The following is a 15,910-nucleotide window of genomic DNA, read 5'->3' on the forward strand; positions in this document are numbered from 1 at the left end:
GCCGGACTCTCCGGGAGCCTAGGGGGCCGGGGGGAGCTGCGCCGCGGGCGCCGCCGCCTCCGCCGCCTGGGAAGCAGGGGTGGGGGACGGACGAGCCCCGATGCCGGGGGAGACGGAGGAGCCGCGATCCCCGGAGCAGCAGGACCAGGAAAGGGGCCAGGCAGCGGCGGCCGACGCGGCTTCGGACGAGCTCCGGCCCGGCGCTGCGGCGGCGGCGGCGGCGGCGCCCGCAGGGACCGCGAGCAGCCGCGTGCTGAGGGGAGGTCGGGACCGCGGCCGGGCCGCTGCCGCCGCCGCCGCCGCCGCTGTGTCCCGCCGGAGGAAGGCCGAGTATCCCCGCCGGCGGAGGAGCAGCCCCAGCAACAGGCCTCCCGACGCCCCCGGGCAGCAGCTCACGGCCGCGAAGCCCCCGTCTCCTGCTCAGGGCAAGAAGAGTCAGCGACTCCAGTGAGTAACAGTCTTTGAGGCTTTGGGGAAGACCCCCCTCTGATCCGCACTACCCTCCCGGCTCCCGTAGCACCCGCTCCACGTGACACCCCGCTTGCTCTGCCCCCTGCCGGCTCGGCACGCCAGATGTCACGCCGCTGGCGGCCGGGCTCCTGCGGCTCCGCAGCCTGTGGCCGCCAGCCCACGCCCGAAGTCACCCTGTGCAGGCTGTATGCCCTCTGCCTTCTGCGCCCCCTTTGTCAGCCTATCGCTTCCAGGCTTCCATCACCTCCCCGCGAGGAAACCAACAGCACTTACTAGCCCTGAAGAGTGTCTTTGCCCGACCCTATCTATTAACTAGCTTGCGAGTCACCTACAAGGTAGCCTTTCGCACCCTCCTAAATCGTCACGTTCATTTTTGCCGTCGGGATGAAGACGTGACTGTGCCACTTGCATTTTATATGACCACACTAGATGTGTAGTTCTTTTTACCAAGCAGTATATGAGGTAGTGCTTCATTCTTAAAATTAGATTGATCTGAATTACTGCGTTGAACTACTAGAGGCCTTAAAAGATTGCCAGGAGCATAAATATTTTAAATTGCTCGGTAGAGTTATGCCGAAATTAAAATAATTAAGTGCATGAGTTTATAAGTTACACGTTTTAATCAAGTTAGCTATTGACTGTTGAGAATCTTATGTCATTTGATTTACAAATGGGAAAGGGGGACAGAGAAAATGGAAGGGCGAGGATTTCGGGTGTCGGTAACTGCAACCTTCCAGTAGCAGTGCAAGGGACCTTAGACCTAGGACATTTTTAAAGCTTAAAAACTAGTTTGTTCAAAATTGAATTGGTGATTACAGGTTTTTATGCTGAATTGAGAGTTGTAACTGCTGTTTGTACATGCTTACAAAAATCTTAAACTCATATGTATTTAACTCACTAATTTGAAAAACTGCAAATCGTTAATCTTAATTGGGCATAAATTCCATGGGCAAATTCTTTAACCTATGTGTACCTCGGTTTCTTCACTTGTGTTCAGTTATATGGGGGGATAACTTCTATGACTTGAGTGTGTGTATTAAATACCTTGTGGAACCATTTTACACAGTGTCTCACACAGCAAAATGCTAAATTCAACTCGCTGTTTTTGAGTATTGATAGCCTAACAGAGACAGGAGTACTTTGTAGTGGTGGTTTTGTAAAGCTGCATGGTTTTGTATTATTTTACATAAACAAGTATTTTAAAATTTGTTTCTTACCTGCCGCTTGAGAGTTACGTACATCTAAGTCAAGTTAAATTATATGTAGTGTTTTACTTTACGTGATATGGAGTATTGATGAACCATTTGAATCCCGCAATGTAATTGTGGAAACAGTTGATCTTTGATGAATATGATTACTTGCTTACTTGTTTTTTTATCACAATATTCATTATGGAAGGGAAGAAGCAATCTTGATATTTCTCCTCATCTAGTACTATAGTTACAATGCTCTTTACCTTGTTTTGCCTTCAGACTTACCCTAACTCGTGTATTTGATATTAGACAACTTTGTTATTCTTAAAAATGTATTTTCATTTTTACTGCACATTTTATTTGCTCGGTGACCTACAAAACAGGAATCCCAACACATTTCCAGTTTTGCAGTCCTTGTTTGAAAAATAACTGGGACTAGTATTGTTACTCCTCTAGGCAGTAGAAAATTAAATTAGTCCCGGCCTTGTCTTCAAAGACCTTGCTGAGGAAGGGAATGTTGGTTAACACTCATTTAACTTATGTACATGGTTTACAGATGTTCTGTGACAAAACATTTTGAAACTCATTTTTCTATTTAATCCTTTGAGACACACAGTTTTGAGTGTCAGTGTACTGAACTCTGACCTTGATTAATCTCTTCCAAATAAAAGTACATTTAAAAATCAGATGAGAAATTTAGTATCTATACTAATCATTTGATCTTTTCAGATCTTTCCCTCACTAGTTACTTTTTCATCTATTTTCCTTATCCCTGCTGTTTTACCTACAGATCTCATGTAATTAGCTATTAACCTATATTTATTTCTCTCAATGAAAGAAATAGCAAAATATACAAAATTGTTTAAAATATTGAAAACAGATTTGGATCAACTGAAACCTGTTTAGGTATTTGTGTACAATGAATCTAGCATTTAACTTTATGCCTTCCTCCTGAACAGAGTCACTGAATATTCACTGTGTTGCTAATAGAAGGCGAATTATATAGTGGAGAAAGCTTGAACCTGATGTTCAGGCCGAAAGGTTGGTGTCTCGCCTTGTGCTGCTCACTGGCTAAGTGACCTTGAGTAAGCAGTCACCCACATCTTTAGAGGTATTTCCTCTGTCATGGATGTTTTGAGTTTCTTACAGGAGCTTTACAGCTGAATGATAGGTTATACTTTCATAAACTTAACTGTGTAACAAGTTACTCACATTGATGTTTTTGAGAATTAAAATAATATAAGATATTAATGCAGGAAAATGAATTTCAGTGAATATGTTCAGGAAGAAGGCATACTTAAATGCTAGATTCATTGTACACAAATACTTAAAGAGCTAGTAGTTAGTGATTTAAAGTCACTAACAAATTTGTGTTCATGTTATTTAAGAATTAATTAAGCTGTTTTCTGTATTTTAGTTATGATTCTCATTTCAAATGTGGATGTACTTAAAGAAGCATGTAGTAGTATAATTTGAAGGTTAAGGATATAATTTTTTCCCCTTTGACTTATTGTTTCTTACATGTTTTGCTCTTCTTTTTTAGTGTGTTTGGTTAGGCTTTGGTTTTTCTGTTTCTTTCTTTCTTTCTTTGAAGACAAGATCTCTCTATGTAGCCCTTGCCTAGAATTTTGTATGTACACCATTCTGTGCCTCCAGTGACACATGTGTCAGTTGTCTGCTGCCTCCCAAGTGCTTTGATTAAAAAACCATGTGCAAACAGTGAAATTAAATTAAGACTAGGCTAGGAGGCAAAATATCTTTATATATAAAATTGAATATCTGTGTATTCCAGATTTTAAAACTCTTTAGCAAATAAGTCTTAAAACGTAAAATGTGGCTGTTACATAGCCTTCTTATACTAAGCCTTGAATAGTTTTTTTTTTTTTTTTTGGAAGTCTTTTAGTTCAGATGAGTGACACATGAAGGACAGTTGTTTTACTCTCTGTATCTCTGTTCTTTGTGGAGTGTTTTGTTTTGTTTTTTGTCAAAACTAAAATAACAATGAACCTGTAGGTAGCTTTTTGTTTTTTGTTTGTTTGTTTTCTTTTTATTTTTCCTGAGGCTCACTTGAAGGGTTGTGGAGAGTAAGAAGGACGGATGAGGTGAATAGACACACACAGCTTTTTGTTTGTACAAGACTTCAGTTGCAGGTCACTGGACTCCTAAGTGGTCAGGATTCTAGGGGGCTGGCAGTAAGGATGGTAGAAACATTGAACTATCTCAAAAACATCTCAGACACCTAGCAGGTGTGTTTTTAGTGCTTCCTTTACTAGAGTAAAGGTGGTTCACAATTACTTGCCAATTGTGAAGTTTGTGACAGGACTAAAGTCAAGTTATTATAGTTACTAAGCATTAAAAAATGAGTCGATGACAGCTGTTCTTTCACAGAACATCTTTTAATTACATTGAGTTTATTTGCAATCTTTATGCTGCTAAATACTATGTGGTATCTTTATAACAGAAATAGGAAGCCAGTTTACTACTGGGTTTAGGGAAGGGGTATGGAATTCATGATACTGTATTTCCAGTTACATTTGATAGCAACCTTCCCATATTAAAATCATGGAGATCTCTTTATATTTTAAGTCAGTAGGCTTATAACTTTTGGAGCTTTTTACTTGCCCTTTAATTTGTAAAGTATAAGTAATACTTATTTGGAATGTGTATATATTACCTTTTTAGAATTTTTTTATTGGATTTAGTGATCAATTTTAGGAATTATTAAAATTCATTAAATTCTGTTAGTAAATTGTTCAATAAATACAAAACAGAGGAAGTTGTATAACAAAACCTCAATATTTATCAGTGAGATGAGAGTTACTGACATCTCACCATCCTTGCTACACCTGCCCTCGTCCCCTTTTTAGACAGAAGTGTCTTAAAGCATACCTCAGATGTTGCCATTTTAGTCATATTTACTGTACATACATAAAATAAGGACATTTCTTTTCTTGCATAACCACTTTAAATAAAATTAGCAACATTTTCCTTGTGTTTTTTTTTAATGATTAAAAGTAGCTATTTCAGATGATATTCTGTTTCTGTGCTGTTTATGGTAGCCACTCTTCAGTTTACATTAGTCAATATAAAAAACTTGGCTTCCTCAGTTATAGTGCTATAGTGTAGTACAGATAGGGTATTTCTACCACTGCTGAAAGTTAGGCTTTGCTTTGTACAAGATAGTGTAGATGCTTTCTGTATTCTAGAAGTGAATAAAATACATACTTGTGTTTTGAGGAAATTCATAGAATTTAACATTTGACTCTTTAATTTCTTTCAGGTGCATAGAAAAAATAGCAACTGATAAAGGTAAGCCTCATTCTTCCTTTTCAAGTATAAAAGGCTCTGACTGGTAGTTTATTAAAAAGGGCACTACACTTCAGCTGGATTTTTCAGGGCTTTCCATTCAAAGGTGACTTAGTGCAGTAGGCCTACTGGAAGAATTAGAATCTGTTTAGATGGCACAGCAAACAGATTTGGAAAATACAATGTCTGAATTTAGAAACTCGGTAATGGGTTATAACTTAAGCCACTCTACTTTTTTAAAGTTAGCCACTTTTTAAGATGTAACAAAAATTATATGTAATAATAGTAAAGTATAGGGAAGTCTTGATAACTGGTGGACTCACAGTTTGAAAAAGTGAGAAGTGTGCTAAGATTAGCTTGGTGAATAATTGGACAAATCATTAAGTCATTTTTCTTTACAGTTTAGCAAATGAAATACATATGTTGATGTAGAATGTGGTTTCCTGTTTACATGGATTATAAAAGGAAGCTAATGTTCACTTTTAAATATGAGACTTCATTCTGATTTTGCAAATTGAGTCATTAAAGATGCCTCCATCATGTTATGCCATACTTTTCCTTTTTCTGATCTTTAGTTGTCATCTTTGAAGTTAAGTTCTAAGCTGGATGAAGTAACACTCCTAATTGTACTTCGTTTCTTGTTTGTACTCTTGATTCATCTAACATAAACAGTCTTCAACTCCTGGAGTTAGCTTAATTGTAGAATTAACTAGTAAGTTTTTTAAAGTCCAGTTATCCAATTATACATTGCTATTTTATCTTTAATGTTGATGGAGACACAACCCCAATGTGTTGCCCAAGCTAGCCTAACTGTGTGTGTGTGTGTTGTTTTGTATTTTCATGTATATATATATTTTTTACATCCGTGTAACTAAACTGAAAAGGTTTCTGCTCTTCCTAAAGTACGCTTGGAAACTATTAAAGTCACATCTAAAAATTGGATTTCTATGCTATTTGAAAGAATGGCAGTATGATTAGGAACCAGTAACTTGAATTGGTGATTCTTTGTCAGGTTCCTTCCTTGAGTTTGTTTCTCTGATTTTTGGGATGTAAATCTGATTTCTCAAATACAGGTAGAAGAAAACATGATTGATTTTTGTCTAGCAAGGTTTTTGTTGCTATTTAGAAAATGATATGTCTGCCAAATATTGAAGGTCTGAGTACCTTATTCAGAAATCACTTTGGAGCTCTTACCGTGTAGGGAAGTGTAGATAGGAAATGAGTACTAGAGTAACTATTAAAAGAAGTTTTCTGGCTGGGCGTTGATGGCACACGCCTTTAATCCCAGCACTCAGGAGGCAGAGGCAGGTGGATCTCTGTGAGTTCGAGGTCTACAGAGCGAGTTCCAGGACAGCCTCCAAAACAATATAGAGAAACCCTGTCTCAAAAAACAAAAAAAAGAAGAAGAAGAAGAAGTTTTTTAAAAGCAGTTGCTTTTATCAGAGCTGAAAATAGAATTTTCTTGAGGAAAAATTTTTGAACTACATTAGACATGATTTTTGCTTGGGTATTTTAATATGGAAGTGCTGGCATTATAGGTAGCTGGGTCTGGATATTTTCAAACTCCCATCTTCTCTATGTCTTTATTAGTCTCAAGCTTTCTTCATTGGTCCTAAACTCTCAGCTTGTCACCTAGCTGTTTCGTTTTTGTTGTTGTTGTTGTTGATTCTGTTTATAATTTTACCTCTATAACACTTTCTAAATCTTGATGTCTTTACTGTATTATCTTCTGCTTTATAAGTAGTACAATAACTTTGCTAGACAAAAATAATGATGTCTTGTGTATAGTACTTCAGTTATTTTCAATATTAGCTTTACATTCCAAGAATCAAGGGAACTTGACAAAGAAGTCACCAGTTCATCCCCCAAAATTTGTTAAATTCTAGTGCAACAATGTAACCTTTCTTGGTTGGACTGTTTTCTCTTCTGTTTTTAGTTTTTTTAAGAAACCTCCTTACCATTTTTCAGATTAATTTGCTAATTTACATCCATCAATAGTGTGGTATCCTTTTTTCTAGATCCTCACTAACACTGAACCATTCGTTTCTATACTAGTTATAAATTTGAATTGATAATTTCTTGTGAGTTTATCATTATAACTGTTGTAGGGGTTTTATTGTTTAGTATTTGTAGATTGGGGGGGGCTGTGTGGCTCATACTTGTAAATCCCAGCACTCAGATGACTTAGAAGGATTGCTACAAATTTCAGGCTAGCCTGAGCTACAAAGTAAAACCTTGTCTCCAGCCAACAAGAACATCAAAAAGTAAATGTATGTTATGTAATTTAATGCCCCATAGCTGGTAGCAAAAGGGAAATTTTTTACAGATGGAAGTAAAGAACATTACTTGAAATTAGCTAGGCATAGAAAGACAAATACTGCTATATTTAATGTTACATGAGCATGGCATAAATAATAAAAACCCAGAGGCAGATACTGACATTAAAGCTGAAGATCAGAAAAGCCAAGTGGCCAGCCACTAGCTCAGGCACTAACTCTAACCTCTACCTCAGACTGATACTGTCTCCACCAAACCTTAGACTGCTCCTGTCCCTTCCGTCTTATATTCCTCTCTAGTGCTGGATTAAAGGCATCGTATCAAAGGTGGGAGCTCTGTTTCTGGTTTAGATTCAGTCAGTATCCTGTAGCCCATGGTGACCTTGAACTAACAGAACCATCTGCCTCTGTCTCCCAGGTGCTGGAATTAAAATTGTGTACCACCACTGCATGACCTTTCTTGAGTTGTTTATAAGTGGCAGAATGGTTACTAGAGGCTAAAGTTGGGGGGAAGCATCTGTTAATGATAGGGTACAAGTTTTGCTTAGACTGCAGGTGTACATTTCAGTGCTTTATTGTACTGTACTTTAACATAGTAATAGACATTTCAAGATTGTTAAAGCCATTTTAATGTTCAAACAAAAATGGTAAATTAGTAAACTGGCAGTTACATTAGTTAGCTTAATTGGAGTTTTATAATATAAAACACATTTTGTCCATGCTTTGTGTATAACTTCCAAGTTTCTCCAGCTTAGCTGGCCATCACCAAAGGCTGGGACAAAAGAGCAGAAACCAAGGGCCCACCTGCATGTGTTCCTTGCGGAGTGGATTTGCTTCCTCTTACATATTACTGCAGAAAACCACACTTTTAGCACTCACAGACCCTGGAGAGTAGTGGCATAGGTAGACAAGGTCAGCATAGTAAGGGAGTGAAGAGAAAGCAACAAACAGGAGCTGTTGAGGACTAGGGCAGGAGTGACCTTTGGAAGTTCATGGGATTGCAGGCCTTCAGAGACATCTCTGGGGATTTTGTTCATGGCTACACTCTTAAGGCATTTTGGATGTGGTATTAAAAATTGGAAATTGTCTAGGCAGTAGTGCTGCACTTATTTAATCCCAGCACTTGAGAGGTGGAGGCAAGTAGATCTCTGAGTTTGAGGCCCGTCTGCTCTACATAGTGAGTTCCAGGTCAACCAGGGTCACACAGAGAAACCCTGTCTCCAAAAATAAACAAACAGACCCAAAAAAAAAAAAAATCAAGATTAATGGTTGAATGCTACTTTAATGCTAAGTATGCATTTGCAGTAGGTACTGAGACAAGGTTAAATCAGAAGCCTTTACTACACCACTAAATATAATTACTTGTCTGTTAAAAATTTGAGAAACTCAGGATCAAACCAGCAAGGTAGAAATTAAGTTAGTTGTTGGTTTTAGACTTTTTAATCTAAACTGTAGGCTGGAAATTTGGTGTTTCAGATAGCCTTGAGATTGACTTTCTTCCCAAAACTTGAGTGTTTCAACTGATCTAGATTGATGTTCAGGCTGACAGCTATGCACTACAACACAAGCATATTAATACTAAGAATTAACTAACCATGAAACTTCTGGTCTTGGCTGGATGTGTTGGTGAAGGTCTGTAATCCCAGAATTTGGGAAGCTGAGGAAGATTTATGATGATTTTTGAAGTCAGATTAAGCTATAGTGTCCCTGTCTCCGTCCCATTGTGTGTACACACACACACACACCTTATCACTGGAATGACTTAAAATACCTGTGCCTTTCTAAGCTCTTGGTTGCTTCCCTCTTTTCTGTTTCTTTTGTTGTTGTTTATTTGTTTGTTTGTTTGTTTTTGGCATGTGATCCCCTGTACATGATGCAGGACTGGCATCTTTATATAGGCTTACCTGTCTCCAGAATTGTGTGAGCAAAGGTTTGTGTTTGTTTATTTGTTTGTTTTGGGTGAGTGTTGCTTTTTTATAAATTGTTTTCTTAACTTTCCTCATATTTCCCTTTCTGACAGTGTAGGACTAACAAACTGTTTATCTTAAATTCTCAAAATAAAGGTCAAATAACAGGAGTTTGTTCTTTTTGCATGCCAAGCAGCTGGTCTTTTCTGTATAAGACAAGAGCTGAGGTTCTTCTAGTTCAGTGGTTCTCAACCTTCCTAATGCTGTGACCCTATCAGTTCCACATGTGGTGACCCCCAATGATAAAATTATTTTCATTGCTACTTCATAACTGTAAATTTACTGCTGTTATGAATCATAATGTAAATTTGTGATATGCAGGATATCTGATAGGTGATCCCTTTGAAAGGGTTAGTCAACTGCTGCCCTCCACCTCCCAAAGGGGCCACAACTCACAGATTGAGAACCGCTGCTGTAGTTGACTTCATTTTGATACCCAGTTCCAGTACTGCCTACCTGGGGGTAGCATCCCTTCTCACAGGTTGCACCCACAGAATTGTTCCGATACTAATCTCATGTTCTTAGTTTTTCTGCTAGTCATTCCCACCAACACTAAAATACTTCTACATTCTCTTAATTGGGCCAACTAATTTGCTAGAGTGACTCATAGAACTTGGAGAAAAAACTAGGATATAAAGTATAAAGGATATAGATGCATAGGAGTTTGCAAGCCTACTGGCATTTAGTAATTTCTAGCAGGCATGAGAATCTTGGTTTGAAGCCAGCTTGCACTACATGGTTTTCAGCCCTGTCTTAATATAAAAAAAATAATGTGGATATAGCTTTTCCATTGATCAGTTCATTGTTTTTAAAGGGAAATTTTTGTATATCTTGCTAACTGGGATTGGGAGATGAATTTTGTTTTATTTCTCGTAAATAGTAAAACACATGGTAGTATGTCATCTCTATGAACAGAACTTTTTTGAGATAGAGTCTTTTTTTCTGTTTTTGCCCAGGCTGACCTAAAAATAAAACTAAATCCTCCCTTTTTAGGCTCCCTAGTGCTGGGGTTATGGGTATGTACTTAACCAGACCAGTGTCAAACTACTTAGGAAAACCTTTTGTATTCTTCCCTACACCTTCACTTTGAGAAATGTCATTGTAATTCCAATTATTGAACCTTTCTGGAATGGTTTAAATACTTCATGTATTTCTTATTTATCTCACTGCTTCATTTGATCTTCGGAGTCTTTTATCACTGCCTAGAGTTAGTCTTATAAAATGTTGAAATGTGGCTGTATTGGGGTCTTTGTGTGTTCTTTTGACTTTGTGATTAAGTGATTTTTATTCCTTCACGGTCATTTTAGTGGTTTTTAAGAGCAAGCTGAAATTGTGTGTGTGTGTGTGTGTGTGTGTGTGTGTGTGTGTGTGTGTGTATTCTGTTGAACAAGAAGTCCCCAGAGCACTCTAAAATCTTGCTTAATTCTAGTAACTTTTTAATTCCATCTGACCTTGGAATTTGAAGACTATATCAGTGAGTTGGATATGGTTTTAGAACTTGTTTCATCTAACCTTTCATTTAGAAGTGAAGGCACTAGGACATAAGAAAATGTAGATTGTTTTATTGAATTACATAAGAAACCACACTAAATTTAGTGTCTTAAAATGATTTATTTTTCTGAAATGGCCGAGTAATTGTTGTTCTTTGGTACTTATTGGGCATTTGTGAGATCATAACTTTGGAAAGGGCTGTCTGGTATGTATATGGCCATTGCCTGGGTATAGGTTCTCTTGCGTGTGGCTACTTTGTTTTAGATGACTAGACAAGCATCATTATGTGACAATCTTTATTTTTCAGTAGTTTTGTAAAAGGGAAATTACCACTATAAAAGTGATAATGTTTCAGATATGTCACATTTACAGTATAATACATCACTAGAAATCTATACCATCATAGGCACCTTTGTAGAATTTTTACATCTCCAGTGTTAATGCCCTTTCAGAAACTGTTCTTTATTTCTTATTTCATTGCTAGTCTCTTGATTCTGTTATTTATAAAAAGTAATTCCCTTATTGAGAATTTCATAAAGTACACAATGAAATAAGATCATACATATTTCCCATTTTTCCTTTCTACCTCCCCCCCCCCCAGGTTCCCCAAACTTAGGTCATTGTATCATCTTTTTTGAGATAGGGTCTTCCTGTGTAGCCTAGGCTGACCTCAAATTTGTGGGATCATTCTGCCTTAACCTCCTTAGTGTTAGAATTATAAGAGTACCATCAAGCCCTGCTTCTGTGTAAACACTGCAGATCTGAAGCCTGGTGTGGTGGCACATTTATAATCCAGCATTTGAGAGACAGAAGCAGGAAGATCAGTTCAGATCCACCTTAACCACATAGAGTTTTCAAGCCAGATGGACTACACGATACCCTGTCTCAAAGAAAAACAACAAGGGGGGAGGAGGTCTGATCATGCCACTTACCTACTTAAATTCATTTCATAATTATAAGGGTAAAATCCAAATCTTGCCAGGAGCTTCTTAATGTGATGGCGGTTTGCCATGCCTTCTGAAGTGATTTTGAACTGACTTTTTAACTTTCTTTGGGACATTTATATACAGTCTTGCTTTCTGCTGCTCTGTCATCTAGCTATTGCTTATTTATTACTTATTTATCCCTTGGAGTTCAGGGATATCTATTAAGCATTGAGCTAATTGTCAGGTAAAGAGGCCATTAAGTTAATGAACACAAATATAAGAGCTGCTTTTAAAGAGAAAACAAAATCAGTCTTTTGATGCTTTTTAAGGAACAAAACTAATTTAGTGATGTTGGTATTGTGAAAGTCAAAAGGCACTATGTTGATTAGGTTTTTGTAGTTTTGTTCTAAACTTTTAATATTACCTAAAACATGTGTAAGTTTATTAAATTTAAACTCTGCTGTTTGTTTCTGTACTGAGTAGTAGTAAACAGAGATAACTAGGAGATAAAATTCTAATTTAAGTGTTAACACATACACAGATAGAGTATAATTAACTTAAAATAAGAGACATATCTATTTGGGGATGAGCTTGTCTTGCATACTGGAAGCCTTTGTAGAGTTCAGTTCCCTGTATTATGGTGTTGCTCATCTAAATCTCAGCACTCAGGAAGTGTGGACACAAGGATCAGACATGATCCTCCTCAACTACAAACACTCAATTTAAGACTGGCCTGGATTATATAAAACCCTGCCTAAGAAGGGGTAGGGGTAGGAAAAGAGTAAGTAAACCTGGATAAGACTATGGATTAATTTCTTGTGGTTTGAAAATCCGTGACCTTTTCTCCTGGTTTTGTTCACAGAAAAAAGTTCTTCCCATTCTGTTTTCAAACATAAATATCATTGTATACCTTTAGATTAAGTCAGCTTTGACAGGGTAATTTTTCTTAAGGGTCTTTTTAACTTACTGCATTATTTAGATTGGATCTTGGCCCTTGTCTAGTTGTAAATCATCAAATCCGAATGAAGTTTACATTGACCTCTAATGTTCATTCCTCTTTTCTCAGGTTAGGTACCTATAGTGGGAAGGATGTACTGTATTCTTCCATTGTGAGCTCCATAACTTAATGTGCGAGCATGAGGAAGTTCATTACTTGCTTTCCTCTCCTTGGTCTGTAAAGACAGGAAAAATGATTACTTGGCAGGATATATGAACTATATTTAGAGAAATGGGAAAAATAATTGCTGGCACTAGGTAGGTATTTGAGGATTGCTAGTTCTCCATAAGACACAATTAAGATCTAAAAAGACTTTTACACCAGCTTCTAAACCCAACTAAACACATCCTGTTTCACCTAAAAGCCAGATATTAGCTATATTTAACTTTTCTAACCCTGAGATAAATGGGTAACCGGAAAGTCAGAGAACCAAATATGGGATGCCTCATTAATATATTTCTTCATGTTTAAATGGCTGCAATTCCTGGAATTTTATTTTGCTTCAGCTTGCTTGTTAGGAGAATTAGAAAAAAATATTCCTGTTGCTAGTGTCAATATCTTGGATCACTTCATAAAACTAACTGCATTTGTCCCATTGTTTTCTTTCACCTTAGCTATTCTTTGAATAAGATGAAACTTGGCTCTTTTCCTGTCTCCTCATGATTGTTTTTGGTATTGTGTGTATCCTGTTGTCAAATCCATTCTCTTTGTGTAATGGAGTGGGAATTGCTTAACGAAACAGTTAAAGCATGCAGTTCTGTGACAGTGTGTGTGGTAGTTTGAATGAAATGACCCCAGCAGACTCATAGGGAATGGTGCTATTCGAAAGAATTAGGAACTATAGCCTTGTTGGAATAGGTCTGACTTTGTTGAAGGAAATATGTGACTGAGGGTGGGCCTTCCTGCTGCCTGCTAATCTGATGAGTAGAACTGTCAGCTCCATTTCCAGCACCATGTCTGCCTACATGCCTCCATGGTTCTCACCATAACAATAATGGACTAAATAAATCTCAGAATGTAAGCAAGCCCCAAAATAAATGCTTTCTTTTAAAAGAGTTGTCTTGGTTGTGGCAATAGAAGAACACTGACTTAAAATCACATATTTACAGTATTGTACAACCATGGACTCCTACCTAAACTCCAGGTGTTTCCATTGCCACCAAAGAGGACCATTATACCATTTAGGAGTAATTATTCCTTCTCTTTCCTACCCTGACTCCATCTCCTACCCCAAATAGTAATTTCTACGTCCTACTTTCTGTCTCTAAATTTTCCTTTTCTGGATATTTCATATAAACAGAATCATACAATGTGTGACTTTTCTGTCTGGTGTCTATTGCATAGTCCACTTTTTTAAGAATTATGTTTTCAGTGTTTGGTCCTCCACTTCTCACATGCTTGAAGACTGAGGGGATGAGGCCTGACTAGTATAATTAGGTTACTGGGAGCAGGCCTCAAAAGGTTAAGCTTATCCCTGGTTCTAGCTGCAATTTCTATGTCTTCAGTCCATGCTGTGATGTGAGAATCTGCCTCATGTGTCTATTGCCACATCTTCCTACCATAATGAGCTGAAATTGAGCAAATATAAATTTTTCTCCCTTGTATTGGCCATATATTTGATCAGTAAGCGCAAAAATTACTCTTAGTTTAGATACACAACCTTTTGTTGATGATAGATATTTGGGTTATTTACACATTTTGGTCATCATGAATTGTGATACTATACCATTTCTATATAAGCATTTGTTTGATTAAATCCCTGTTTTCGTATTTTGACGTGACTTTTCTGCTAGGATAAAATTCTTGAGAAAACAATCTACAAAAAGGAAAAATTTATTTTGGTTCCTTGTTTCAAAGGTTTGCATCCATTGTCATTTGGCCTATGTTTCTGGGCCTGAAGTGAGGCACAATTAATTAGTTTTCCTCATACAATAAATCCTAATTACAGTTCCCCTCCCTCTACTCCCAGGTCCTCCCTACCTCCTCATCTCCCCTCCTATCTGAAAAGCTTCTGCCCCCTGATAAGCCTCTCTGCCAATGCAGCAGTCCAAATCAGACCAAATTAGAAAAAGCCCATGTTTAATGGATACAACATTCCCAAATGATTTTCCAGGCCCTAAGAAAGGAGATTGCAAAGAGAGACCAAAAAATCATAGTCTGTTTTCTGGGGGACAGTTTAAATACCCTTTGGGTGTTGTCTTAAGCATCTCTGGGGTAGGGGTCATCATTTGGTGGGCTTTCTGAGATGCAGCAGTGTTTGGAGAGAGATAGAGGAGGGAGCTTGGGATGGAACTTCCCACCAGAACATCCCAGATTTCTTGGGTATATGGACACCAGGGGGTGAGGTGAAGCTTCCACCAGAACACTATCCATATCTATTCCCTTTCTGTCTCATTAGAAAAGAACAAACTTCTAAGAGATAACAACCAAATAAAATAAAACAAAAACCATCCCATGGAAGTTGCACAAGGGAAACCAACAGAAGGAAAAGAACCTCTTGAGAAGTCACAAGAGTCAGAGACCTACTCATTCACACATTCAGGAGTCCCATAAAAATTCAAAGCTGAAAACTAATAATAATATTATATGCAGAGGGCCTGGTTCATATACATGTTGGGCCTGTGCTTACTGCTTCAGTTCCTGTTGGTTTAGAAGGAGGGCCTTGTTCTCTTGGTGTCCTCCTCCATCCCCTCTAGCTCTTAATTGTTTCTGTCTCTTCCTTGGGATTCCCTGAGCTCTGAGGGAGGGATTTGATGGAGACATCCCATTTAGAACTGTGTGTCCCAAGGTCTGTCTCTCTGTGTACTGTCTGGCTGTGGGTCTCTTTGTATTTGTTCCTATATACTGTAGAAGGGGACTTCAGACGATGGCTGAATCCTTAAGATACTGATCTATGGGTATAACAAAATCTCATTAGGGATTATTTTGTTACCCTTTTTTTTTTTTTTAAGACTGATAGTGTTTGGTTTTACCCTAGGTCATTGGACAATCTAGTCTTTGGTTCTTAGTCACCCAAACATTGGCAGTATTGGGTGTGGGTTCTTTTTCAGAGTGATTATTCTCACAAGACTTGTGTCACCACTATCCTAGCATAATTTTGCAGGCAGGCAGGATACCATTGGTGTATACATTTCTCCTTTGGTAGCCTGGAAAGTACCTTCCCATTCCCAACACACTAGAAAGTAGGGGAGGGGTGAAGGTTCTATGTAGGTACCATCAACAGACTGGGTTGTTTGGGGATTTCCAAAGGACCCCTTTCACCCGCAGTGCAATTCCCAGTAGT

General features: G+C 38.1%; 1 protein-coding gene across 4 annotated transcripts in view; it reads left to right on the forward strand.

Moving 5' to 3' along the window:
* Positions 1-15: 15 nt before the first annotated feature.
* Positions 16-15,910, forward strand: part of Zfp91 (ZFP91 zinc finger protein, atypical E3 ubiquitin ligase) — a 36,483-nt gene continuing 20,588 nt past the window's right edge. The window contains exons 1-3 of one of the 4 annotated variants that reach the window (XM_040746901.1): positions 20-197; positions 300-447; positions 4,945-4,973. In XM_040746901.1, the coding sequence (XP_040602835.1) occupies positions 101-197; positions 300-447; positions 4,945-4,973 (274 nt within the window). In that variant the 5' untranslated portion in view covers positions 20-100. Of the gene's footprint in view, positions 448-913; positions 934-4,944; positions 4,974-15,910 lie in introns of those variants that run through there. The other 3 variants (XM_040746895.1, XM_005063247.3, XM_040746905.1) reach the window with 3 other exon arrangements.

The sequence above is a fragment of the Mesocricetus auratus genome, unplaced genomic scaffold, assembly GCF_017639785.1.
Source record: "Mesocricetus auratus isolate SY011 unplaced genomic scaffold, BCM_Maur_2.0 Super-Scaffold_4256, whole genome shotgun sequence".
In the NCBI taxonomy this organism is placed as follows: domain Eukaryota; kingdom Metazoa; phylum Chordata; class Mammalia; order Rodentia; family Cricetidae; genus Mesocricetus; species Mesocricetus auratus.